Source organism: Kwoniella dendrophila, chromosome 8 (genome assembly GCF_036810415.1).
Source record: "Kwoniella dendrophila CBS 6074 chromosome 8, complete sequence".
Lineage (NCBI taxonomy): Eukaryota > Fungi > Basidiomycota > Tremellomycetes > Tremellales > Cryptococcaceae > Kwoniella > Kwoniella dendrophila.
In genome coordinates this window covers 418,362-445,006 of record NC_089483.1, presented here as the reverse complement: position 1 = coordinate 445,006, position 26,645 = coordinate 418,362, and the positions used below count along the sequence as shown (strand labels likewise).

The 26,645-nt window shown below is 38.8% G+C and overlaps 11 protein-coding genes across 11 annotated transcripts; 5 read left to right on the top strand and 6 right to left on the bottom strand.

Annotated features, from left to right (window-relative positions):
• Positions 1-444: 444 nt before the first annotated feature.
• Positions 445-1,293, top strand: L201_006028 (uncharacterized protein; the record flags this gene model as incomplete). The annotated part of the gene is made up of 2 exons (XM_066221753.1): positions 445-1,149; positions 1,246-1,293. 2 exons carry the CDS (start codon positions 445-447, stop codon positions 1,291-1,293), a joined length of 753 nt encoding a protein of 250 aa, XP_066077850.1.
• An 84-nt stretch (positions 1,294-1,377) lies between these two features.
• On the bottom strand, positions 1,378-2,412 carry L201_006027 (uncharacterized protein; the record flags this gene model as incomplete). The annotated part of the gene is made up of 1 exon (XM_066221752.1): positions 1,378-2,412. One exon carries the CDS (start codon positions 2,410-2,412, stop codon positions 1,378-1,380), a length of 1,035 nt encoding a protein of 344 aa, XP_066077849.1.
• Positions 2,413-2,912: 500 nt separating this feature from the next.
• Positions 2,913-3,374, bottom strand: L201_006026 (uncharacterized protein; the record flags this gene model as incomplete). The annotated part of the gene is made up of 1 exon (XM_066221751.1): positions 2,913-3,374. The coding sequence occupies one exon, from the start codon at positions 3,372-3,374 to the stop codon at positions 2,913-2,915; it is 462 nt and encodes a 153-aa protein (XP_066077848.1).
• Positions 3,375-4,719: 1,345 nt separating this feature from the next.
• Positions 4,720-6,641, top strand: L201_006025 (uncharacterized protein; the record flags this gene model as incomplete). The annotated part of the gene is made up of 5 exons (XM_066221750.1): positions 4,720-4,843; positions 4,917-4,974; positions 5,045-6,132; positions 6,258-6,385; positions 6,453-6,641. 5 exons carry the CDS (start codon positions 4,720-4,722, stop codon positions 6,639-6,641), a joined length of 1,587 nt encoding a protein of 528 aa, XP_066077847.1.
• Positions 6,642-7,049: 408 nt separating this feature from the next.
• Positions 7,050-8,727, bottom strand: L201_006024 (uncharacterized protein; the record flags this gene model as incomplete). The annotated part of the gene is made up of 4 exons (XM_066221749.1): positions 7,050-7,652; positions 7,733-7,883; positions 8,020-8,297; positions 8,617-8,727. 4 exons carry the CDS (start codon positions 8,725-8,727, stop codon positions 7,050-7,052), a joined length of 1,143 nt encoding a protein of 380 aa, XP_066077846.1.
• A 651-nt stretch (positions 8,728-9,378) lies between these two features.
• L201_006023 (uncharacterized protein) lies at positions 9,379-9,978 on the bottom strand (the record flags this gene model as incomplete). Its single annotated transcript, XM_066221748.1, has 2 exons — positions 9,379-9,409; positions 9,515-9,978. The coding sequence occupies 2 exons, from the start codon at positions 9,976-9,978 to the stop codon at positions 9,379-9,381; spliced, it is 495 nt and encodes a 164-aa protein (XP_066077845.1).
• A 480-nt stretch (positions 9,979-10,458) lies between these two features.
• L201_006022 (uncharacterized protein) lies at positions 10,459-14,753 on the bottom strand (the record flags this gene model as incomplete). The annotated part of the gene is made up of 2 exons (XM_066221747.1): positions 10,459-13,644; positions 13,722-14,753. 2 exons carry the CDS (start codon positions 14,751-14,753, stop codon positions 10,459-10,461), a joined length of 4,218 nt encoding a protein of 1,405 aa, XP_066077844.1.
• A 722-nt stretch (positions 14,754-15,475) lies between these two features.
• On the top strand, positions 15,476-16,684 carry L201_006021 (uncharacterized protein; the record flags this gene model as incomplete). Its single annotated transcript, XM_066221746.1, has 4 exons — positions 15,476-15,514; positions 15,587-15,836; positions 15,915-16,277; positions 16,356-16,684. The coding sequence occupies 4 exons, from the start codon at positions 15,476-15,478 to the stop codon at positions 16,682-16,684; spliced, it is 981 nt and encodes a 326-aa protein (XP_066077843.1).
• Positions 16,685-16,993: 309 nt separating this feature from the next.
• L201_006020 (glutamate-tRNA ligase) lies at positions 16,994-20,200 on the top strand (the record flags this gene model as incomplete). The annotated part of the gene is made up of 12 exons (XM_066221745.1): positions 16,994-17,179; positions 17,294-17,391; positions 17,453-17,514; positions 17,645-17,860; positions 17,967-18,094; positions 18,172-18,330; positions 18,396-18,604; positions 18,669-18,836; positions 18,904-19,010; positions 19,066-19,388; positions 19,460-19,857; positions 19,984-20,200. The coding sequence occupies 12 exons, from the start codon at positions 16,994-16,996 to the stop codon at positions 20,198-20,200; spliced, it is 2,271 nt and encodes a 756-aa protein (XP_066077842.1).
• Positions 20,201-20,527: 327 nt separating this feature from the next.
• On the bottom strand, positions 20,528-22,631 carry L201_006019 (uncharacterized protein; the record flags this gene model as incomplete). The annotated part of the gene is made up of 8 exons (XM_066221744.1): positions 20,528-20,622; positions 20,725-21,102; positions 21,177-21,276; positions 21,351-21,731; positions 21,806-22,045; positions 22,109-22,299; positions 22,374-22,469; positions 22,538-22,631. The coding sequence occupies 8 exons, from the start codon at positions 22,629-22,631 to the stop codon at positions 20,528-20,530; spliced, it is 1,575 nt and encodes a 524-aa protein (XP_066077841.1).
• A 426-nt stretch (positions 22,632-23,057) lies between these two features.
• On the top strand, positions 23,058-26,537 carry L201_006018 (uncharacterized protein; the record flags this gene model as incomplete). Its single annotated transcript, XM_066221743.1, has 16 exons — positions 23,058-23,139; positions 23,205-23,239; positions 23,312-23,454; positions 23,518-23,779; positions 23,843-24,321; positions 24,383-24,491; positions 24,554-24,904; positions 24,971-25,006; positions 25,064-25,122; positions 25,182-25,313; positions 25,390-25,656; positions 25,727-25,838; positions 25,904-25,985; positions 26,039-26,268; positions 26,348-26,435; positions 26,503-26,537. 16 exons carry the CDS (start codon positions 23,058-23,060, stop codon positions 26,535-26,537), a joined length of 2,502 nt encoding a protein of 833 aa, XP_066077840.1.
• Positions 26,538-26,645: the final 108 nt, after the last annotated feature.

The window sequence follows — 26,645 nt, the reverse complement described above, 5'->3', positions numbered from 1 at the left end:
TTTATTGAAAGAGAGAGATGGTGGTGAGATGGTAGATGGTACGTGGGTGAGTGAGGGAAAGGAGAGTAGGTAGTAGCAGTATGGGGGGAATGAGCTGGTTGGTGGTTTGTGAGTACTTGGTTATACTACTAACGGAGGGAAATCAAGGGTTCGGAGCGCGGCTTTTTTTCTCGACGGGGTTTTGAGAGTGTGGCGATTTTAAACAAGATTCATTCTAAGCCGTATATCTCCGGCGATGTCCGCCTAATTCACCTCGAGATTCAGAAATTATGTTCAAGGTGAAGCAAAGAGACAAGTTGAGTTTCAATGCTTCAATATGGTAAAGGTTATTTGCTCGATATCGTAAGAAAAGAAGTGATCAATCACACACACTATAACCTATTTTGGGCAGAAGATCTTATCTAAACTAGCATATCTGTGTCCAGTATCAGAAAATCGATCAATATGAATTCCATAACTCGTCGTCTGTTTTCAACTACTTCAACAATTAGATCAACAGCAGCAGCAGCAGTCGAAGGTGGATTACCAGTTGATTTCGCAAGTACACCAATTCAAGCAAAATATCTACCAAGAGTGATTCAGAGACGAATTGCCAAACAATTATTAAACCTTGAATCTTCTTCTTCTTCTTCGTCCTCAAGCGTACCACGTCAAATCAATATACAAAATCCATTTTTAGTTTCAAGATCAACAAAATCAGGTATTTTAGAAAGTAATAATGCTAATGATGATGAAATTCAATATAAATGGAAAAAACCAATAATTTCAAATCGTAGACAAAAACAATTATTAAATCATTTTCCATCTATCGATTTACCTTTTTCACCTAAATCACTTAAATCATCATCAAATTCTATAATAACAGGTTTAAGTTTAGGTGAATCAAGATCTGTTCAATGGGATAAAAATACAATTATAAATTGGACAGGTGATCTAAAATTTAAACAAGAACAACGAATTTTACAAGCATCAAATCCTGAAGAACCGGGCTTAGCACAAGAAGAAGAAGAAGTCATACAAAAAAGTATTTATTCAGGTAGAAAGAAAATGTTTAAAGGACATAAAGATGAAAGAAATAAACAACAAAAATTACAAGATAGACAAGTTAGATTAGATGGTATGGAAAAGAGAATTAGAGAATGGAGACAGGTTAGTTTCATTTTCGTTATCGAACATGCTTCTGATACATATGTTCCAACTCAAAAGATACAATACTGATTTAAATTTTGTTTTACGCGCAAACAGGGTCGAAATGATGAGAAACAAAGAAATAGACCATCTTTACCATTCTAGTCATCATGCTACCATAATATTAAACTCAATACAACAGTACTTGTACAATATATGCATATATCACAACGACGTTATTGCATGGTATCAATTTTTTACAACAAATCCCTTCAATCCTTCCAGATAAGGTGGAGGTATGTTATCTTTATAAGTATGTACTATGGGCCAATCATCTTTATACATGACTAACGTATCCTTAACTTGATTATCTTGAATTTCTAACAAAATTATGGCACCTATATCAGATTTATCTAGACTATTTTTGTTGTTGTTGTCAGATCCGAAATCTGTATTAACCGGTAACGTTTTAAAACCAATTCTAATTGCTTTATGCAACACAATTTTAGAATTTGATGATTCTCTATAAACTAATTCAAATTCAAATCCATAAACTATTAACCTTTCTTCATTTTTAAGATATTTAGTCACTTTAGTTACAATCGGTATAACCGATTGAGGGTTTATGATTAAAGTTGATTTTAGAGACTGAATCTTTGAGATTAGTTCATTCATTATTTCATCCCATCGTCTATTCTCTTTCTTCTGAGGTAAGGTATACATTAATTTCTTATGATCTGTTTGAGGAGTATAATATTGATGTGGATGTATAGATATCCAATCTTGATAATCTTCTATAAATCTACTTGAAACGTTTTCGATTTTATTCTTATTTTTTGGTTGGGAACAAATCATAATTTCAGCTAATATTCTATGTCCATGTCCTTGATCATTTGAATCAGGGATTAAAAATAATATACTAATTTCTTTTTTCCTTTTATCATCCATTGTAAGTTGTTTACCAACAAAATGAAATAACTCATATCCTCTATCTCTTAGCTTCCTTATTACCAATTCAGCAATTTCCTGGATTTTTTGATTCATACTTAAATGGGTCACACGTGTATATACTTTATCAAATCTATCTAAATTAAACATCAAATATGCTTCAGAAGTTTTAGCGCTTTGATGGATGTTTTGACATGTACAAGCTCGTTTGGAGATTCGATGAGGTGATGTACGCCAGATGGGGTTTGCTGTTTCATTTGTTTTACTTGTAGAGAACGAGGATGCCGACCAAGAGGATTGTGGTGTCGTAGGTAAAACCTCTGATGACACAGACATTGTATAGCGATTGTCTGCTTGACGTAAGACAGTTGAAGAACTGATGTAACTTAGGATGTGCTAATAGATAATGTTGATTTTCTATACTTTGAGAGGGAAATAAACGAAAATCCTAGTATGAAAAGACAAACTGAGAAAAGCTTATAAACATTGTCACACTGTTCAAATGTATATGCAGTGTATGCTGACAACGAGGCGATGATCAACATCGAGTAAAGCATCGTATCAAACAGAATAACCAGTAAAGGAGTGTCGTAAATCAGGGTCTCAGAGACATAAAGGATAAGTGGACTTCTTTATTTTCTGTCAAGATCCTGATACGTTTCCTTATCAGTAAACTTTTTCAGACGAAAGCGCATCATATAACAATCCAACGCTGTTTTCTCATATGATATAGATACAATTGTATGTGTTTGTAAGCTTCTATTGATTCACAATTTTAGCTTACGAATCAGATAAAATGATTTATAGGTGTATCATAGATATCGCATAAGATGTACCTAATTTCTTTCATCCCTTGAATTAGCTGGAGCTCTTATCGAGATAAAAAACTCGATTTGATTCTCATTATCAACTTGAGCCTCGTCATCTTGTGCATCTCCTATCATAGACCCAAACAAAGATTCATTGTGCTGAGATGCATTTTGATCTTGATTTGCTTGGATGGCCTGATGTTGATTATTGTTAACTAGTAAGCTAGTCACAGCATTTAGTAACATCTGTTCTTGAAGAATATTACCATATTGCTCATACCCTTCATCTAAAATACTCAAATTTGTGCATGAAGATCTTGCTGATGAACATGCACTCGTCTCGTACGGTGTATGTATTTGTGAAGTCAACCTACTTGATTGCGCAGAATTTCTACTGATGTTGTTGTGAGTAAAGTGATCGGGCCTCAAGAAAGCCCAAGTGGTATCATGATTTGAGCCATCATTGGTAGTGGATATATTGGAAGACATTGAATTTATTCTTTTTGAGTATCTCGATTATTCAATTTGATAATTGGTATAACTTGACTTTTCGTTAGTACGATCAAGTAAGATTAATGGATATCTGATTCAACAGGTATACGTGTAAACGTTTTACCGTTTTTGTATCTACTTTTAGTATTGAGGGAAGTGGTAAAAAGAATGAAAGACGGATTGCGGTGATGATGGTAAGAACATATCAAAATTGGATCGATACAAAGTTGAATATATACATATATATATATATATATTCATATGTATAGATAAATAATAGTTTTGATCAAAGTAGTCAAAATCTTATATAAATGACGGACATCGAAATCGGATTTGTAGACGGACGAAACGCCGATAATTTAAGCAGTACAAAGGTTAAAGTGAAATTTCGCATGAGAATATGACATGATCCGGATGAGAAGGTGATGTTCGGAACATGCTGAAAACAATTTCGGTATTGCTGTTGGCAATTTCTGGGCGTCCAAATGATTCTGTCTTGAAGAACCTTTGATTTCAATGACCTGTGAAGGTAGCTTAAAAGCCAGACTAACGTTTGCCTCCGTTTCCTTGACTGCGATCAGCGGTATGTTCGGCTTTCTCGCCTGGTTTTTTCCGTTCTTCTTCTACCGCTTAGCTCATATAGTGAGGTATCTCTAACGCGTCGTGTTCATACACCGCGTCGATTCTGACGTTCTTCTATCATCTTGCAGCCTTTTTTACGGAAAGGAGAGTCCTCTCCATCCTTTGAGTGGGCGTGAGAGACTACCAACAACAAAGAACGCAAGTCTCATATTGATGTTTCTGTCGAAACTCAGTAATGATATAAGTCTGGAAGATGCAAAAGTACTCGAGTACAGTACATTCGTACATTCCAGCAAAAGAGATTAAGCATGTTCAAATTTGCGAACGCCACATTCCGTTACTCACCTTGTGTGTACGAGTACTATAGCCGCAAGGTGGAGGTAGTTCATAACCGTGCATGACGTTTTGATTTTTGACTTTTGATTTCTGATTCTTGATTTTCTCAAAAAGCTTAATTTTACCGTGAACTACCCTGCACTTAGTGTATAGCATTATTCAAGAATAATAGCATTGCTTTTTTCACATGATCGTAGAATCGTATACGATAATAACATAAGAAGAAGAGTGATATAACACTTCCTTTCGATTTCCTTTGTACTCAATATCATCCAGTTTGACAAATCGACCAAAATAAAACGAAGCTTCTCATGGATCGATCAGTCAAAAACATTTAGTTGTAAGATAAGAAGGTCGGAAGAAGGATAAAGTAGAAAACTCAAAATTGATAATCTTGGCAGGCATTGGAAGACATCCGCTAAAAATGGTAATCCTTACCAGTTTATTGCAAATATCATGTTTGATTAGTCAGGTAGTAGGGATACCTACCGTCAATAATCGGGAGTTGGTAAAAAGACAGGATGTCAGTGTGTCCGCTTCCGTTGCAGGTGAGTCAAACAGTTACATTATGATCCGTCCAGAACAAGCGAAACCAGTATATAAAACTGATAATCTTTCCAGCGTCTGCAGTTGATTCCTCTCTTGTACCTTCTTCAGAAGCATCAACTGCTGCTGCTACGTGAGTCACCACAGAAGACCTTTCCATATGTCTAAATATGTTCTCGCTCACGACCTGCGCATCACAATAGGTCCACTGTGGAAACATCATCTGCTATCTCACCTTCACCAATCCAGGCACCGTCATCTACAACGACCACAGAAGCATCAAGCTCAGCTGTACCAACACCTGAGCCAAGTTCGGCGGCACCTACATCTAGTGCTGAGCCTTCTCATACACCTATACCATCTTCCTCTGCTGAAACTTCGGCAGTTCCAGTACCGTCATCAACCGCAGTGACCTCTTCCGAAGCTGTATCATCTGCTGTAGAATCAAGCGCAGTTCCTTCAGCTACTCCATCTGCGATACCTTCCTCAGCTGATGTATCAGCTATATCTTCCGCTGCACCTGTGCCGCCTTCACCCAGTACGTTGATCTCATCGAATATTCCTACACTCATACCCACATTCACACCCACGCCTACGTCTACATTTACATCTACTTCTGCATCCTCATCCGATCCTGGCACATCATCTACCTATGATACTTCTTCCGCTACTGCTCCTTCTTCTACCATCGATACATCGTCGAGTGGTCCTACTACCTCATCTCCCTTGGTTTCCGCAACCAGCCCTCCTTCCGCTGCAACAGGTTCTGATTCAGGTGTTCCTTCGTCACCGACTCAAACAGGTTCCATTGCACCTATCTCTTCTACACTAATCACCTCAAATTCTATTTCAAATAACCCTTCTCCTTCTGCTTCATCATCAATTCCTAACACAATTATACCTTCTTCTTCTAATCTTCCAGGCTCATCAACCGTGAATACAGTCATTTCTCCTTCCTCTACTACCTCTAACCCGGCTGGCCTGTCAACATCTTCTGCATCGGTAGTTCCTTCCGCGCAAGCTTCAGCTCAACAAACCTCTCAAGGTACTGCTACCCCAACCTCTTCGCAGCAGACGCAGACCGCTGCTGCTCCAGCCACACCTACCACTACTCCAACACCGGGTGGACCCATCACAGCTACAGCGACCAGAGTCTTCACCACCCAGGTCGTTGAAACAAATGCAGCTGGAAAGGCTACGACTGTGGAATCTCAGCAGACTGTGGTGGTTGTAGTCACTGCAGGTGGTGGTACTGCTACTCAAACCGCTGCACCCACCGATAACGGTCAAGGTGAGTTCAACTTCAATTTCTGACAATATTTGCGCTTCATCTTAAATATTCCGTGATTGGATTTGAAGTCTGCTTTGTCCCATTGCTGCTGCCAATATTATCGTGCTGACTAGTACTGAATTTAGCCGTCGTAACTGTCACAGCTACAGATCCAGGTGCGACAACAGGTTCGGATGGTGGATTAGTCGTAGTCACTGTTACATCGACTGCGGATACAACCGATGCGGCAGGTAACACCGGTGTAGTTGTATTAGTAAGTCTAATACCGTCCAGATGTAAATCAACAACTGTCTTGCTCACGATTTGAAACATAATTCTAGACAAGTACGATTCACGCACAATTAACAGTAGTAGGAGGATTAACTGTAACAGCCACTAGAACAGCAGGTGATCAAGGATCATTACAATCTTTTGGTAATTCAAGAGTATCTTTGGGAATGTTCAATTCAAAATGGATAATGAGTATAATGACAATAATAGGATTAGTTTTAGGCTTATTAGCTATCTAATGATTTTAGGATTTAAATGATAAGACCACTAAATGCAGGATTAATGGCAGATATTACTGCTATGAGATCCACGGACGATAACGACCATATGGAAGGACAACACCAACGGAATTTGGAGAAAAGGCATATACATACAGCATATAATAACAACTTTATTGGATGGACCCCTTGTAGCTATAAATCACCGAACATTGAACGAAAGTAAAACACGATATACAATATAATACATAACATGCATTGATACTATCTACAGCTAAGATGATTCTATCCAATATTATACCTTGCCAGAAGGTAAAAATACGTAAAAAGAAGTAAGCTATACTGTAGGTTGTTCGAATATATAGAGTTCATCCAGGCTTCACTAGAATCTCTTGTGTATGATATCCAATACTTCTCACCATTTGGTGATTACCAATCACCACCTCCACCCCCACCCCAAGTAGACTCTCCTTTTCTTTCTCCTTCTCCTTCTCCTTCCCCATCCCCTTCGGTGTCTTCAACTGCTAATCCAGTAGCTTGAGGAGAATTGGGCGCAGTTTGAATTGTAGCTTGTTCACCATCTGCCATACTTCCTGCACCGTTTGCTGGTACATTCTTACCATTGTCACCGGCCGGAGGAGTTGGAATCGAAAGGTTGACAGCTGCTGTAGTGGGGGATGCTCCTGAAATACCACCATTGTTACCGACTTCTTCGGGACTGTTTGAATAACCATTGTCTGCTACAGCTGGAACTGATTCGATAGGATCGTATGATGAGGAAGGTGAAGAAGCGGTCGTTTTACCGTAAGAGCCTGACTGACCTGGTCCAGAGGTTCCAGCTGGTACGGATGGATTTTCGGGTGGAGCGGTATTACCTGTACCTGTACCGGTGGCAGTGCCAGCACTAGCGCCGCCAGTGGTAACAGGTGAAGTAGATCCAGATTCAACAGCTGAGTTGGCTGTACCAGTTGTGGTATAGCCAGTACCTGATCCAGCCGCAGGTGGACCATTTGGACAGAATGTAATTGTAATCTGCATGGTCGTACTCAATTAGCATCGGTTTACAGCGAAATTCGCTAGGATCAAAGAAGGAAGGGTCGCTTTATACTTACACCAACATTATCCCCCATGCATTGTTCAGGTGCACCACCTTCTGTAGCTGAACCTAAAAAGGCACCTGGACATTCTGAAGCTGAATTACCTGTACATGCAGCTGGACCATTTGAACATGCTCCTGTGAATGAGAAATCCATTCCATATTGGCTACCAACGTACATTGACACAAAAAGAAAAAGTCAGCTCGAAGGAACAATATTTTAAAGTAAGAATTCTCTTTCGTGGCAATGTGTAATAGTATGTCTTAAGATATATTTGATATGATTTTTTTTCCCAAACTCACTAATTATGATTACCTAAACTAGTACCTTGTTTAGCATCTAAACCATTTAATAAACTATAATCAGCAGAATTTTGCATTTCACCATTTTCACCTCCACTGGTTAAAGTAAATTCTACAGTTCCACAATTTAATCCATTTCCACCACATTCTACACCTGTCATACCTGACATCCAAGCTACACCACCTTTTAATTCACCTGAAATTGTTGTTGATCCTTGAGGTGAGGAATTTCCTTCGTATATGAATACTGCTTCACCTGATCCGCAGTTGTTGACCATCTGATAAGGAATGATCAATAAGATTAGTCAGTTGAAGCTCATCTTCTCCCCATACGCTTTCATCCCTCCTAACAATATTCCTTCGCACTATCCTTCCATTTTACCTCTACCATCTAATTTCTACTCCTGTCCCTTCCGTCTCCGCTTTCTCGCCATATTCCATGGCGAACATCCGTTCCTTTTCTTCCCCGCTTCTTCCTCTACCTACACCACCGTCTGTCGTTCCTTACTATCCCTTTAAATCTTTCGACCACACCTAATCCTCGACTTTCCTCTATTTTCATCGCTGAGGGTCAAAGCGGAGAAAGACTCAACTCACGTTGACTTGATGCGATTCACCAGCTTGTCTGGCCCTCAGACCAATTGAAGTAGGGAGTGCATTGACGCCAGCGTTTACACTTAAGAAAGAAAGAAAGATTTGAAATAACATTGTTAACGAATGTAAGTTGAGGTCAAGTCAAAAAAGAATGTGGGTGTAATTTGATAATGATCAGTCAGACACGGATGGTAAGGTCAATTTGCCGTCACTTATATAGATGTAAGGGGGATGGGATAAATTGAAATGGAAAGAATAATTTGGATCTTCAAGAGAGAGAGTGAAGTTGCTTTTATACCTGTTTCGAGCTATCTCATGGTAATTAATCTGAAATGGCTGTTGAACTGTACAGGCGTTCGGTGATGGTATCTAAGCGTGCGACGCAATAGTCTTATTCCATTCTGATCGACTTTACTAACAGACTTTCCAGACTCTAATAATAGGCAAATGATTAGTGTTCAAAGGATGACCTAAAGACAGAATATAGATAGGTATGAGCAGAAAGTTTATCACGGTTCCGTTCCCTTTCCTATGTAAAATTACTCCTCCCCTTATCGCAGTATTGGCTTTAAATTGGTTTTATGGTTAATCAGTATCTAGATTGACAGACATCCTTTGATGGTGTACAGATTGAGGTTCATTTGCTATGATCAGACTGCGATTTAGAGGTTTATCCTGTATGAATACATGTTGTCCGTAAGGCATCACTTTGAATTACCGCAATGTCAATCTTGTAGGCAATCGCAATTCATTTTCTACCAATGATTATTGCTCATCTCTGATGAGGGGTTGACGTCTAACGGAATGTCAAAGTGATAAAATTAGCTTTGAATGTAAAAATGATTTCAATTACAATCATGAGATTATGTGAGAGAGGAAAAGAAAAGAAAAACTCACTTACTCATCCTTTTTAATTTGATTTTCATCACCAATTAAATCAGGTCTGATATATAAAATATATACTCTCCATAATAAAGGAGGTAATAATAAACTTATACTACCTAAAGCTGTATATGTTGATAAAGCTTTATTTTTATCTTGATTTGATTTTAATGCTTCTAAAAGTAATATTGGAATTAAAAAAATTTCACCCATACCTAAAGTCCAATAAACATTTCTTCTTGAAGGTATATGTTTTGATCCATAAATTAAACAAGTTGTTAATCCACCTATAACTAATCCACCAAATAATCTACTAAATAAAATTGAACTTGCATTTATTTGTGAAGTAGGATCACGAAGTAAGTAATATAATACAGTTTCTGTATTGGTGATTAATGGAAATGATAATAAATTGAAAAATGATTCAATTAAAAATGCTCTTTTAACTACTGTACCGGATGGATCTGATTTAAAGAGAGGCATCTTGCTTGGATTGTTCAGGTTGGATGTTGGGTTATATTGGAATTTACTTTGAAACGATGTGGTATATATATATATGAGTTATAGAAGGTGTTGATCCTGAATTAGAGAAGACCTGTCATATATTTATGTAGATTATGAAAACCGTCATATGCATGACCATTCGACCTCCAAAGTTCCCCATCTTTGAGTTATCGAGATCGAGATGAAAACCAAAATCCCATCTTATCGTTATCATATTTACTGTATTAAATTCTGTAGATCTCCAATAAATACTTTGACGTCATATCTATTACTTCACTAACACACTGAATACGCGACTGATTTTTGAGGCAATCGATGGTCTTCTTTCTAGCCTGGCTTATGGGGTGTAATACAGAATTAACATTATATTGTATGCATAAATATTGAATACAACCACTAATATAAAGTAAAACTGGTAAGTTGTACATGTCATAATCATACAAGTTAGAAGATTATTGATTATAATTCACTATGTAACATTACAACACTACCTTCTCTCCACATTCTACCACCATCTTGAGTATCTTCATCTAAACCCCATTCTAAGCCTGCATCATCACCTAATTCTTTTGCTTTTCTTGCTAATTCCCTTTCTACTCTACTTTTCTTTCTTGGTGTAGTTGATATCTCTCTCATTGGTAATTTTTTGTGTGACAAAGGTGTTACAGGTTGGATTGAAATCGACATTGATCTAGAAGTTGCCCTTGGTAACGATTTGGGCCTGACTTTGATACGAGATATAGCTTGAGGAGTGACCTTGGTTGGAGGTGTAGATACTATAGCTACAGATATGTTGGAACTGGCATCAGTAACTGATGACCGTGGTGTTATGCCCTCGTGTGCGGCGGCAGAAACCGGGTGCCTCTCCTCCGCTTTAGATGTATTTTTAGATATGCTTTTGTGAGCAGATGAAGCATGTGAAACGGTCGCGTTCTTTTCTGTCCTCGTAGGCGTAGGAGTTGAACTTTTTGGTAGAGCAGTGCTGGCGGCGTTCACGATTGAGATTGAAGGTGTTAGAACGGAGCTTGATGTAGGGGTTGATTTTCTAAGAGGTACTGGTGGAGGTAACATGAGACCAGCATTTGATGATTTCCTATAACTAGTACCGCTACTTGCAGCAGGTGACGATCCATCTCTTATTGTATTCCTGATGATTGATGCCGAAGAGGAAGTGGAGCCAAAACTAGGTGGAGGAGTAGGTAAGATGAAATTTTTATTTACTGAAGCTAAAGTTGGTTCACATATGATATCCGAATCTGAATTTGATAAAGAAGCAGCTAAAGCTCTGATCATTCCTCTTGGCAAAGAACCAGTATGTTCTGGACCCAGGTTCATTCCTATATCTTTTGCTCTAACTGTCCATTCATTTCTTAGTGGTGAAGCAGATGAACTTGAATATCTATGATTATACTGTAAAGCAGGTGATGAAGACGAAAATCCTCTTGCCAGTATTGGAGATGATTCTCCTTGATAATTATGATAACCACCTTCATCTTCACTAGTTGGTACATCGTATTGTTCTTGATATAAAGGATCAGATGATTCGTCTCGGACTGGCGACCTAGGTTGTAAAGAGAATCTAGTACGTTTAACACTACCACTTCCGCTTCCATTTGAGGAGGGACAAGAACTTTCAGATGGTCTTCTTAATATGCCTTTTCTAGGTAATGTCAATGGAATATGATCGCTCAGTAAAGATGAATTCCTGGCCCCGTCTATAGAAGGTGGTGGAGTAGGTCTAAAACCGATTGTAGTTCCCCTAGGCATCAACAATGATTTTGCGTTGCGTATTACTGTAGGAGAATCTTCTGCAAGCGAAGCAGACAGTGAGGGAGATGGCGTAGGATGCACTGGCCTATTAGATGGTGTGAAGATAGGGGGTGACGATGGTGGAATCGAGAACTCTGAGGCTGATCTGACATCTGCTTGGCGTATGGCAGCGATCGAAGAACCGTAGACTGGTGAGATAGGTTCAACAGACGAAGTTGGTGGAGGAGAAGGCATGTGAGAAGTCTGGCTCTGAGGAACAACATAAGAAGGTGAAGTAGAATGAATTAGAGTATGTATTATGGAAGTGTTCCTTTTCCTCTTTGCTCTTGATGTACTATTCGATCGCAAGACGACTTCAGGCGTTCTCGGCAGAGTTCCATTTGTAATTGTCGTAGTAGATGTAAAACTCGAATCTGCTGGTTGACCACCAGGTGAAGATTCTACACCGTCTTTAGCGAAATGACAGAATTTTGCCCATGATCTACCTTTACACCACCAAGCTCTTTGTGCTCTTTCACCACCTGCCTCAGTACATAAACCACATCTTCTTGCTCTCCCTTTCTTCCTAAATGTCAAACCTCTACAATAGATGTTATTATCCAGATCTTGAGGTCTTTCAGGTGGTTCATCAGGTACATCACTCATTAATCTCATACCTGGAGTGAGAGATCTCAACAATTCTGATTCTTCATTATCTGATAATTGCATAATATGATTAGGATCATAATAACCGTTACTTCGATAGATTGTTGATATTTGTTTATCTGACATATCAATTGGTGGAGGAACAATATGTCGCATTATAGATGAATGTCGATGTCTTGATTTTATAGGTGATTCTTCCGTAGTCGATTCCCCCGCATCGTCTGGTGCTCTGACTGATTCAGCTCTATACCATCGACAACGTCTAAATGACACTCGTCCTTGACAGATATTAGCTCTTGCAGCTCTTTGTCCACCCGCTTCTCTACATATAGGACAACGTCGGACCCCAGGTAAATGATATTGATTTTGACTCTCTTTCGAAATGATCACTCCGGTCTCTGCTGCTGTGTTCTCCTCCTCTGTTTCTGATGAGACTGATTCAGCATTCATATGATCTGGCGACTCCTGCATTGGCGATATGATTTGATTGTTTGATAGATCGATAGTATGTCCTGCATTACTCTGAGGGTCTGAATGCTCGAATGTACATTGCGATGATCCTTTTCTCCCTTTACACCAAGGCGCCTTTTCGGCTCGAACTCCGCCAGCTCTTTTACATCGTTTACAGATTTTGATTATACCATTACGATTCTTCCACAATCTACTGTAATAAGGTGATTCAGACGTAGAGGTTGTTTGTTCAGTGGTCTCGTTTTCAATCTCTGACCTTTCTCCTGCCATTCTCTCTTTGCCCTTCTTCGAGCTGTTCGACTCAACTAGACGAGCATTCTCAGCAGCAGGTTGTAGAGATGAGATGGCGGAAGGCCGAGAAAGAACACGCGGCGGCGGAGAGGGTATGCGATGAGCATTCAAACAAGGTCCTGTATCGAACGTCTGTTGTCGCGGCGGTGGAGACGGTGAACGTGGATCTTGCACAAGTGGTTCAGGATTGGATGATTGACATACACGGATCTGGTCAGCAGGAGAACTGTGCCGACTTGAGAAAGGTGAAAGCGGTGGTAGCTGAAAATCTTCGGGCGGAGGTGTGTTGAAAAGATCGGCCAAGGAAGGAGCTGAGGCGGATGGTCTGACCTGTTCTCGAAAGGGCTGCTCAGCCGGCTGAGGTGCTTTAGAGGATACTGTAGCTGGAAGGGATGCTCGTCGAGTTCGAAGAGGTATAACTACCTCCAGAATCTTCCTACGTCGAGGTATTGGTGGGCTGGAAGCCGTCTGTTGCCGCTGTAGCTATATATATACTTGCTATCAGTGCTTTTCTCTGGACGACAATAGGTCGTTCACGAACTCACCTGAAGTACTGGTGCAGGAGTTCTTTTAGTTACTGTACCATCTCGATCACGACCTATAACTTGCAGTTCATCTTCTGATTCTTCTTGTTCTTCTGCACTATCATCCGACAGGAACAAATCCTCTAATCTAGCAGGTAAAATTCTAGTACCTCTAAATCTTGGTGACAGCAGTCTTTCTCTTTCTTCATCATCCATAAGGTTAGGTTCAGGTGAAAATTCCTGCTCATTTATAGGTTGACCACCTAATAATTTATTTCTTTCAGCTTCTAATCGTAAAAATTCTCTTAAATCATCTTGATCTTCTTCAGTAACCCAACTATTTGTTCTACTTAATCCTCCTAAGTTGGAATTATTATCTTCATCTAGAAAAGGTGGATCAGATAATTGAGGATCTAATCCAGATCTTTCATCCCATGCACCAATTTCATCTTCATCAGAATCAAATAAATCAAATCTTTCACTTCCACCAAAAATTGATGATCCCCCACAATTGTTCTCTTCTTCTTCTTCTCCTTCTTCATCTTCTATATTTGAAGCTTCACCAAAATCTCTACCTTCAGATTGTCTTAATCTACCTCTATCTCTTGTAATTTCACCTGTCCTTAAATCAATTTCATCGTCATCTTCTAAACTAATTGAACCATATTTCTCTTTCAATAAATCCCAAGTTGATTTCAACTTTTGTATCGAATTCGATCTTTTCTTTCTGAATTCTTCATCTTCTTTTTGTGTTGTACTTAATACTGAAGCTGATCTAAATCTTGCTCCATTAGGATATAACATTGGCGTAGATGATCTTCTATTCAAGCTAGGTGTCGAACCTCTCCTATTTTCGTTACCATTTCCGTGGAGAGTCGGTGTAGATGATCTTGCAAATATATTAGGTGTATTAGATCTTCCATATATAGATGGTGTTGATGCCCTCGAAGAAGATGATGGAGGATTAGAACGAGATGCCGAGTAACGGTTTATAGATAGAGGATTGTAAGGTTGTCGTGAGGGTCCTGCATGATTGGAGGCTTGCAGATTCATCTTCTAAATTTCCAAGGTCATCCCACCTTGAGCGGTATCAAGTTGACATATACAAGATGAAACCGTTTTTTATGTTACAGATCACCAAAATTACCTTCCGTCCATTTCTTCTTTATGTTGTTATCGTAGTTGTAGTACGTCAAAATCGTTTGTATCAAGTGAGACATGGACGATGATAATGATTGATTGCAGACAATTGTTTTTGTTGTTGTTGAGAAATCAAAAAAGTGATTTACCATAATGGAAGGATTAGACGCGTTTAGTGAACGTTACGAATTTATTACAAATCGACTTGAAGGGTACAACAACTTGATTAGAAATAAACGTAATGCCTTTAGTCGACACGCGGTAGCCGGGTAATGACCGCAAGTTGAGAGCTAAGATTAATAGATGGATGTAATCTTAAGCCGACGATGATGCATTCACTGCTTTGTTGAGCAATAAGATTACTCAATGAATATAAATGATCAAATTGAGCTTCTCTGCGGTAAAAGTTCAGGAATTGTTATACTGTGACCCAAACAAGAACAGGAGCAAGTTCAGAGGTACTCGACCGAATCAGTCAAGGAAATCAAGTCGTTTGACTTGCAAAAAGGTGTACATGAAACAATCAGTCGCATGATGATTGTGTGATTTGTCAACAGACAATACTAGAAGGTTATAACACCACCAAATATTTGAGAGACGGGCTATTGGATTGATACCTTGATGAGAAAAGAAATATGGTATATGCACCACAACGGCGTCATGCCGTAGCATCAGTAAGTACTGTGATACACTTTCCATATCTCATTCTAACAGACTTTAAGCTAAATTTTCTGTAATGCGTGTAGCTAGCAACAACAGCTCAAGCACTTTGCGTAATGCAATATTTCTATTCACCAAATTTATTGATACTTATCGCAAGAGTTTTAGCACAAGTTCAAATTAACGCTTGTGCATTTATCCATCCCTCTAAAAGTCTACTAGGATTAACTTTAATGCTAGTAGCTCTAAACATTGCAGCAGCTTTCTTACATTTGTTAGATTTTGTCGGTGAGATGAACGCTGGAAAAGGTTTGATATTAGATTTTGTTGGTCAAGGTGAGTCTTACTATGATGTCGACTTATGGATCAACGAAGAACTAATAGCTAATATAAAATCATGAATATTTCCTTCAGCCAATCCCGCGTCTTTGACTCGAATATTACTTCTTGACTTGTTACTATTCGTAATGCAGTTAACTGGATTATGTGTTTCATATGTTAATCATTCTACCAACCTACCCAAATCATCTTCATTTCCTTATGATGATCTTCTACTCCCACCAACTACAATACAAGAAGAAAGTATATCGGTCTCAACGACATTGTTCGATGAAGATGAGGATGATCTATATATAGAAGGCGGCGTGACTAAATCGAAAAGGTCAATCAGGAAAAGGAATGGTAGTAGGTATCAAGCCGTTCAAGGTGATGAAGAAGAAGAAGAAGAAGAAGAGAGGGAGTTATGGTTGAACGAGGATGAGGGTCCATCAAAAAAATGTATGTCTAGACAAACGCATCTACGTTGTTGGCATATTAAGCTAAATATCATAACACTAAAACTGCACGGTTTTATAGCAAACCCTACAATACGTATAACAGAACCACCTATAATATTCAACCTCCCGTTACGACATATACTGCTACTGATATTCAAGTTGCCCTCGCCTACGCCGCCGCCAAGAGCATTTTCTGGTGGTACACCAATATCGACTCCCCCCTTTACACCTCAAACAGCTCCCTCAGCTAGAATACCGGACGAAGGTGATCACCAAGAAAGCACTCAGAATACAAGTAGGACAGGCTTAGGTTTACGGGGTGTGGAGGATGTGCAAAATAACGCAGATATAGGTCGAATACCGGGTGAATATAGACGTGAAGGGGAAGGGAATGGTAATGGTGGTTAAGCAAAATCTGCTCCATTTTGTGATACGTGTATGCATATGTACTCATCTTTGAAGGGGAGACCGATGGCTGGATTCGGCAATGCATTCGAGCTGGATCTACGAAAGCATTGTTGGGATCATCAATATATATGTGTGCTCGTCACCGCCACATATAATATTCTACTCAACCAGATGTGGAGGTCTGAGCGAAAAAGTCTATCATCTTCTGTCATTCAACCGCAACACAGTTTCGTACTTCTTCTCTGCCTTCTGTTTTTTCTCTGCTTCATCTCATTTACCAAAAAGCATAGAGAATAGTCTTATATCAATATGCCTTCAGTCGTTATTCCTCTCGTACAAACACCACCTTTTGCGCTTATTGCTTTAGCTTTAATTCAAGGTATCCCAGTATCATGGGATACTGAATCTGGTGAAACTGGTCAAGCTACTTATGGTGAAATCAAAGGTGCAGAAGATGTTAGAGCAGAACTAGAAAAAGGCGTTGATGGAAAAGAGGTAAGTGCCAGTCTTTATCATGAACTCGGATTATCAGGAGATGGTGGCTTTGCTAGCTGAAAGGCAACGAAAGTGGAATTAGAAAAGCTGATGAGCAAAATAATCTTCCGTTAGATTCCTCTTCCTCCACTTCCAACACTCTTAGCTGCCAACAGTTCTTTCCAAGAAGTATCAGCTGTTTTAGATGCTTTAGATGATTACCTTGCTTACAGGTGAGCTGTGGAGTGCTTCAGAGAATGGAAAAGCAAAAGCTCATTTATCTTTATTATACAGAACATACTTTGCTGGAGGTAAATTCGGTTTTGGTGATGCTACTATTTGGGGTACTATCCGAGGTGCGTACTTCTTTCATTTTCTTATCACTTCACATTTTGTTTCGACGTACAAATTTTCGAATATGAGCAAAGCCTCACATGATGAGCATGTTACGAAACAGAAGGCTGATATGCAGTATCATATCAACAGGAAACAATTCAGCTATAGGATCAATTAAAAAACCAGGAAGACCACATTTATCAAGATGGTTTAACCATGTTGAAACTTTACCCGTACCTCAAAATGCTTTAAAAACATTTACTCAAGCTAGATCAGAAATGGATAAAGGTAAAAAAACTAAAAGATTAGAAACTGTCGATGTAGTTTTACCAAATGCTGTGAAAGGAAAAGTTTGTGTAAGATTCGGTATGTTATCTTCAGTCTAATTCCTACCACCTCAAATCAAATTTGACCGAATGGGGACTCTCCACTTCAAACCAATTTCAAACTGACTATGCGAAACACCTCATAGCTCCCGAACCTTCTGGTTTCCTTCATATCGGTCACTTGAAAGCTGCCATCTTGAATAGATTCTTGGCTGATCAATATCAAGGTAAATTCATCTTGAGATTTGATGATACCAACCCACAAAAAGAAGAGGTATGTCTTAAACCCCATTTCTAATCTGTGTTTGAGCTGTACCAGTTAAGCTGATATAACTTTTTGATATGATGTAGGGTGAATTTGAAGATGCTATCAAACAAGATCTTGAGATGATTGAAATCGGATTCGATAAAGTTGTACACACCTCTGATCATTTCGACAAAATCCAACAATTCACTGAACAATTGATCAGACAAGGTGATGCTTTCATGGATGATACTGATGGTGAAACTGTAGGTCTTATACACCTTAATGACAAGACAAAGGGAGCGCGACTGATGCCATATGCCTGATACAGGTTAAAGAACAACGAAGAGCTGAAATCCCATCTAAGAACAGAGATTCTTCAGTCGAGGATAATCTTGCTAGATTCAAAGAAATGCTTACCGGCTCAGATGAAGGTAAAAGATGGTCTTTAAGAGCCAAGATTGATTATCAACACAAGAATGGTTCAATGAGAGATCCTGTGGTCTACAGATACGTTGAAGGTTCTCACCACATTACCGGGTGAGTGAAGAGCATTTCCGATGATCCTATCATAGTGACTAACATGCTGACACTTTGCCAATAGTACCAAATACAAAGCTTACCCAATGTATGATCTTGCTTGTCCCATCATTGATCATCTCGATGGTGTAACTCATGCTCTCCGAGCCAATGAGTATTACGCTAGACATGAGCAATACCAATGGTTCTTGGAAAAACTTGGTTTCCCTAAGATTGAAATCTTCGACTTCAGGTAAGAATCCCAAGATAGCTGCTCCACACTGGTGTTCCAAGCTGACCCCAGTGTTATCCTCGCACAGTCGAGTTGATTTCGTTTACACCGTTCTGTCCAAACGAAAACTCAAATACCTCGTTGAAAAAGGTGTTGTCAACGGCTGGGATGATCCTAGATTCCCAACTGTCAGAGGTAAGCAGCTGGGATTATCTTCAAATTGACAATCAGCTGATCTGTATTCTCTTAGGTATCCGATCAAGAGGTATGACTGTACAAGGTCTTAAGAATTACATCTTGGGTCAAGGTGCTTCTCAAGCTCAACTTCAATTAGAATGGGATGGTATTTGGACAGTCAACAAAAAAGTTATTGACCCTGTCGCCCCTAGATATTGGGCTGTTGCCGAAGATAAAGCCGTTACAGTTGATATCAAGGGTCACGAAGGTGGTGAAACAGCTGTTGAAAAACCTTTACACAAGAAGAACCCTGAAATCGGTAACAAGAAATTGTTCTATTCAGACAAAATCATCGTCGAACAAGAAGATGCTGCCTCATTTGGTGATAATGAGGAGGTGGGTTACCCAGTAGCCAGTGTATCATAGTCGTCGTCAGCTAATTGTTGTTATTCGATTCCAATGTATAGATCACAGCGATGGATTGGGGAAATGCATTCGTAACTAAAAAGAATGTATCATCCACAGGTGAGGTAGAAAGTTTAGAATTCAAATTACATCTAGAAGGAGATTTCAAGAAAACATCTAAGAAAATACATTGGTTATCTATTGCCTCTGAACAGAACAAATTAGTTCCTGTAACTTTGATTGAATATGACTATCTAATTACAAAGAAGAAATTGGAAGAACAAGATAATTTAGAAGATATCGTTAATCCAAAGACTGAATACAGAACTAAAGCCTTAGCTTCAGCTGAAGTTAAAGATCTTAAAAAATGGGACATTATTCAATTTGAAAGAAAAGGTTATTATATTTGTCAAGGTACTAAAGATTCCGAAGGTAGATTGGAATTCGGTTTCATTCCTGAGTAAGTATGATCGACATCTTTCGATATGTCGTGTATGACTATTTAGCATGATTGTATAGCGGGAATCTGTTGAATCTTTGGATCTATTGATTCATGGCTAACTCGCTTTGATTTTTCTTTATATAGCGGTCGACTCCAAACTATCACCCTCAAAGCCACACCAGCAGCTGAACAACCAAAAGTACCAGGTGCGCAAAAAGGTGGTTCATGGGGTAAAACACAACCAACACCCAAAGCCGTCGTCTCAAACCAGGATGAAAATACTAAAGTTTACCTCTCAAATGGTACAAGTGGTTTCAAAATTCCAGTAAAGAGTGAAATGTTTGAATCCGATAAAATCTAGTAAGTATATACTAACTATCCGCAATTTTGCCTACCGCCCTTCTGCTCGCTAATACGTCTGATTGTTTTTTCTTATAAAGCGGACAAGAAGAAGTTCCAGCTGTAGCTGAAAATGTCAACATGTTTAGAGTAGACCCAATTTACGATAACCAAAATTAAGCAGTCAATGATATGGAGTAATGGTTGTGACCTTTGATACTTGTGTATATATTGTCAAATCAGGTATAGGATATGCATACGTATATTATGGAAGACTATATTACAACAGGATGGATTACATCCATTGGCTCGCACAAAAGCTTTACATCTCTCATTTACTTGTTCGAACCTATAAGTCCCTACACATTGATCTACCTTGCTCAATTTGCGAATTGCACAAATATAATTCCAATGGCATCGAAATCAATGAAGCGAACAAGATACCTTGAATCGACAAACATTCGATGTTAGCTAAAAATCATTTTTGCAACATGCCGAATCATCATGACGAATGAGGTGAGCTGGGTCTGTGAAGGATGTACTCACCAGTCGAATCAGCAGCACCTACAGCCCCAATTCTAAACTCTCTTTCCATACCTTTTTTACCATTATCATTTGAAGGTCCTTCGCCTTCTTCGTTCTCACCTTCTCTTGAAACATGATAAAAAGTATTCACATAAGCTAAACCACCACATAAGCCTTCTAAGCAAATTGAAAAGAAGACAATTGATATTGTATGATCAACACCTTCATGCTGATGAGGCGGTTTGAATGTATTTGAAGTAAATAGAAAGTATTTAGATTGTAGATATAGTAAAGCCAATACGAAAAATTGAATAATTGATGGAAACGGTAAGAGTTTCAAAGGTAACGGGGGTATCGAAAGCGATAATGAGGATCTAGATAGGAATACAAAGGTTTGGTCTATATCCCGAAAAAAAAGATTGAAATCAGTATGAATAGTTTCAGCTATAAAAATGGGATATTTCTCAACATACACGTTAACGACCAAAATGGATAATAATCTCTAGGTGATTTGAATAATTTTGACCAAATCCCTGAAGTTGGCAATGGGAATACTAAAGTGGGTGCAACACCCTACATAACGTATAAACAGAATTTAGTCATCTTTCTTGGGAACGAAATAAGTGGGAAGATATAATGATACCCACAGAATTGATTACATATTCTTCCACATAAACAGCACAGAGCGGTGCCATGTACCTTAAAACTAATGGTTTTAGTAAATCCAACTTTTCTCCTGTGGTCAAATGTACTTTGTGCTGCATATGATGAACATTGGGCTTTAAATCGTCTTCCGGTTCATCTTCCCTAAATCTTGATGTTGATATTGGCGAGGAGTTGAGTTGAGGTATTGAAGCTTGAGAAGGGGGCGTTATGTATATGGAAGGTGGCATGACAGGATCACTCGATGATATAGGTTGATATTCACCTAGATCACTTGAGTCTGAATTGGTTGTTGATAAGAATTCAAGTTGAGCATGAGAAGGTAAGAGGAATTTGTACGTGATAGGGAAAAATAAAGGTAATATCTGAGAAAGTCAAATCCCATAAGCGATAATGATCTTAGTCAGGTTACAAAGCTCAAGAGAGAGTTTTAGCTTACACTTGATAAACCTAAACCGCCTTTAACGCCTAAACCTCTCAATAACCACCAGATACCTGCACCTGCTATACCTGCAAAACCAGTCCCACTTGACCAAGCACCTAAAGCGGTTTTGGATGTTGAACGATTAGGTAAAGTTGTAGTTAATTGTAAGAAAGTTAATTCTCCCAAACCTGATGATAAAGATGCCATTGATATACCTAACAGTCTAGGCGACAAACTTTTCGAGAAGGCTATGGTCTATCATAGTATTGAAGTTCAGCTTGGCCCTCTGTGTGTAACAGTCATTATATCTTGACTTACCATTATACCCAGCCAGCTTACACAAGTACATAACCCTATTCTCCGTGTATACCTTATTTTACCATTTGAAATCAAAGGCCATACTACTTTGGTCAATAAAGCTGGAAATATGTTGAATAGAGCTACTATGCCTTTAGGTATCGAAGAATCAACAAGATCAAGAGCACCAGAAAGGATGATCACGTATAGAACTAATGGAAATTCAAGCCCATCAATATTTGTCGGTCAATGGACGACTTTGACTGTGAAGATGATAAAAGCTTACCATTATTCAGTAACCCAAAAATCATGAAAGCAGCGAATAGCCTCTTTCTAGTATGTTTCATGGTTGAGCTATGGCCTCGAATAGCAGGTTCATTGTCTGACCGAGAAAATGATCAATGTGATGCCTCATAAAACAGGTTTTTGAAGATAAAGATGACGACCAACCTGCAATGAATTGATCTACATCCTCTTCATCTATACTAGAATCATCATCGTGAACCTCATGTAAAGGTCTTCTTTCATGAAGATCAGGTCCCATAGGTTGAAGTGAGACTGGTATATCCGGCATATACCGTTATTGAAAGCTATGTGCACCTCAGAATGACTACGTCTTTTCTTTGGGGTTGATGTGTCTTTGAGTGGATTTGTTATCTATAGAGTATCCGATATATGTCCTCAGTAATCAAGATATATAGATTGAATGCAAGATCAGAGGAAGAAACACCTATGCAAGCATGATAACGTATCAGCTGCGAGAACCAACGCTATGGTGAACGGTGCCTGAATCTCGAATAAATAATGTTGAAACGGTCGTCAAGTTTGTCAATACAGTAGAGTAGATAATATACCAATTCTCTGTGCGTTCTCTCTTTAATCGTTTAACTATATCAGCAGCGGTTGGGGTACAGCTCAACGTGAAGGATTCACAGCTTTGGAATCACAAGATTTGAGCGAAGTAACAATCATGGCCACGATCAGTGAACCCACACCGCCCACTCCTGTAACGAGGAAGGGAGCGATTCCAACCAACATGGTAACATATAAAGGTGAGATCAGCTTAATGCCCAGTGATGATTACAAGGAACAGCTGGCTTATTTATCGTAAATACAGGTCGGAAAATCCCAGCCCGTATAGATCCTGAAGCAGTATGTGTACAATGTGTACTAACCAAAATTCAAGATAAGAGACGAAGCTGATCGGTCATTGATGTCAAATAGCGCGTAGCATATATAGTGGAGATCATGTCAACATCATTTGCTACAAAAGAGCACCATATAACGCTTTGCTTAAGAGACGAGTCAGATACTTTAGTAACTCAAAACAATCTGCCAAGTAAAGTATACAATCATGATGTTCTCAAGTGAGTATTCCTATTAACGGAAATGTGATGTAGATAAGATCTAAGCAGGTTCTACTACTGCAGATTGGTGCCATCTCCAGCTACGGAAGCTTTGGTAGTAGTAACATCATTGAAAACGTCAGCACAAAAAGCTACTTCAGGTGATGGTACAGTAAATTTACCAAGTTCTTCAGATAGTATACCATTAAAATTGGCTTTATTCAATCTACAAAAGTATATCAAAGAAGAAGATTTCGCAGTAGAGTTCATGTTGAAAGGTGGTATGAAGTTGCTTGTCAAGTTTTTGGAAAGGATAGAAGGTGGTTTGACTGGTAATAGTCTTGCTGTGAGTTCTTGTTTTAATATATTCTTCGCATTGTTTTGATCTGATTAGCCCCAATTAACGTAGTACGCTTTACAAGGTATAAGAGGTATATTAGAATTTGAATCTGGTTGGGGGGATTTATCAGATTTGTTCATTGATAGAATTCTGAACTTATTAATAACATCGTCACAACCAAATGTACTAAGACCGGCTACAGCAATAATACGTAAATTAGTCATATCATCACCTCAATTATCATCTTCATCAAATAATAGAGATGGTAAAGCAGGACTGAAATTACCTGTTACACCTTATGGTCAAATCAAAAAAGATCGTAAAGGTAAATCAAAAGAAACATCTTCCTACAACAACAGCAATAACAGTAATGATACTAGAGATCCAGAAAAAATAGATCAGTATGGTTTCGATAGAATTTATAGTAGAATTAAAGGTATAATAGCTGAAAGTGAAAGTACCCAAGGTATAGACGGTGTAGAGCTGTTCTTCAAAGTAATTGTAAAAAGGCTAGAAGGAACAGGTGATTTAGAATTAGTTGCTCAGAGGTGAGTTGCAACACTGATTGAATTATGAATGACATCGGTTGACAAGCTTATGACTGTGTAGTCTGGGCTTGATCAATTCCTGCCTACGGTCAGGTCATCAGGAGAACTCGAAACAATATCCTGAATTAGTAGCTGTTCTAGAGCACCTTAGTATTAGGAGATATGTATCGGTAAGTTTACTCCTTAGCTTCTGAATTATCGAATTTAACAAGCTAACTTGCATATAACATAGCGTTTAATGCCAACATGTGCCAATAATATCGTTGAACCACAAATATTGAACTTCCAAGCCCGTTATGGTCTGGTATTACAATATAGTCGATTAAAACCAGTAAGACCAGGATCAAATGTATTGCAAGAAAGGATGTTACGTGAATTATGGGAATATGGTAAACTAGGTGGACATGAAGAAGGGGATGATGTATCTTCGATTGGACACGGTCAAATTGGCAGAACAGCAATGGCTAGAACTGCGTTAGGTTGGAAAAAAATGGGTTTATGTCAAGATGGAGAAGAAAATGCTGGATTTTTAATGGAATTAGAAATGTTCAGAGATGTAGGCGAATTAGGTTTAGAATGTTTGGTAAGTTCGCCTCGATGATCACAATATTCTGGGTGTAACCAAAAAGCTAATAAGAACAACTTGTAGCATTATTTTGCCATGCACGAAGACAGCTTTCATAATGTAAGTCGTTTTATCGATTTCTTATTATCAGTCAAATTAACATATCTTGCATAATAGCTCATCATGGAACAACAAGCTAAACCTGCTGAAAGACGATGTCCAATCGGGAAAGCAAGGTAAATATCAAAATGCGACATACCTGTTTGATCGTAAGCTGATTTAGATCCTTGTACAGCTCGGAATGCGTCAAGATCCTTTGCGAGCACTATAAGGTATCTCAAGCAGGACATCACTCCCCTTCAAATTTCCAGCTGTTCTTGCTAAATTTCACTAAGCTTCATCAGCTTGTTCTGCGGTTCTTCCTAAGGTATGCTCAAACGGGCTGAGAATGATACCAGTCTAGTAAAAGTAGAAGGGATGTTGACTGGTTGTCCATTTTTTAGGATGTGGTCAGAATCAGCCTCACAAATACCTGATTTCCCCAAAGTCTCATTTTTAGTTAGATCGCAAATACGTTTATCTCTTTCTGACGAAGGTAACAAGACTTGGTTAAATCTAGAACAAGATTTCTTAGCTACTGAATATAGAACTATAAGAGATAGACAGATGGAATTGTTAGAAAAAGAAGATGGTATGATGTCTAGATCTGCTATAGTCGAGTTACGAGATAAATTAGGTAGAGAGGGATATGAATTTTTATCCGAGCAAAGGTGAGTTCAGTCCACTTTATCAAACTAATCTGTGCTAACGATGTTCGGACCACCCTCCTGTCATGCATAGAATCGGTTGTATGCTTCAAGGTGGTTGGTTTAATTCTGCTATGGTTAACGTACCAGATATACTGTCGAATGTCAAGCCCAATGCACAAAGACCACTACGATTCCTGCGCCTGGTGAGTGATGACTAAACACCATCCGTAGCTGCTATTACCACTCATCTACTGACAGTTTTGTGTAGTCTCCAAATCGAAGAGTGATAGCCTGGGATGAATTCTCACATAGAATAGAAAATCCGTCATTTGAATCGCTAAGAGAAAGACGTGAGTATTCGGGATTGTACATACATCGATAGTATACTGATAGCACTTGTTAGTCGATATCTCCTCTATCGCTTCAATACGTCCACAAACAGGATGTGCAGTAAACTCAAGATCACCCAATTTAGTATCTAAATTATCTTTCTCTATCATAGGAGATAACGATACAAGTCTTTTGGATTTAGACGCAATTCATGCCGCTCAATTGGCAGAATGGACTGACGGGATAAGGGTATTGAGGGGAGAAGGCGGTATGAGTAGTAAAGAATCCTCTGACTATATTCATGTAAGATCCTTTCCCATTCATCATGCCTAACATTGGTCGTGAAAGAAATATACTAACCGAAAATCTTTTATATCCAAAGATACTGGCTGAATTGGCTTTGAAAGTCAGATTGTTGGATATAACCGGTGATGGAGTTGAAATACCTGAAAAGATGGCTTTTGGTTCAGGTGAGCCCTCTCGCGAAACCTTTGTTGAACCTCGCACAAAGTGACTAATATTTACCGCATGACCCAGCACCGAGAAGCGTCGATTTCGTTTTCGCAAAGTAAACCAGACCTCATATGTTTGTTATAGGCGTGTCACCATCTGCTAGTTCAAGTTCTGGAATGGTTTATTTCCTACATTTTTTGGTTCTTCATACTCTGCAATCATGACAT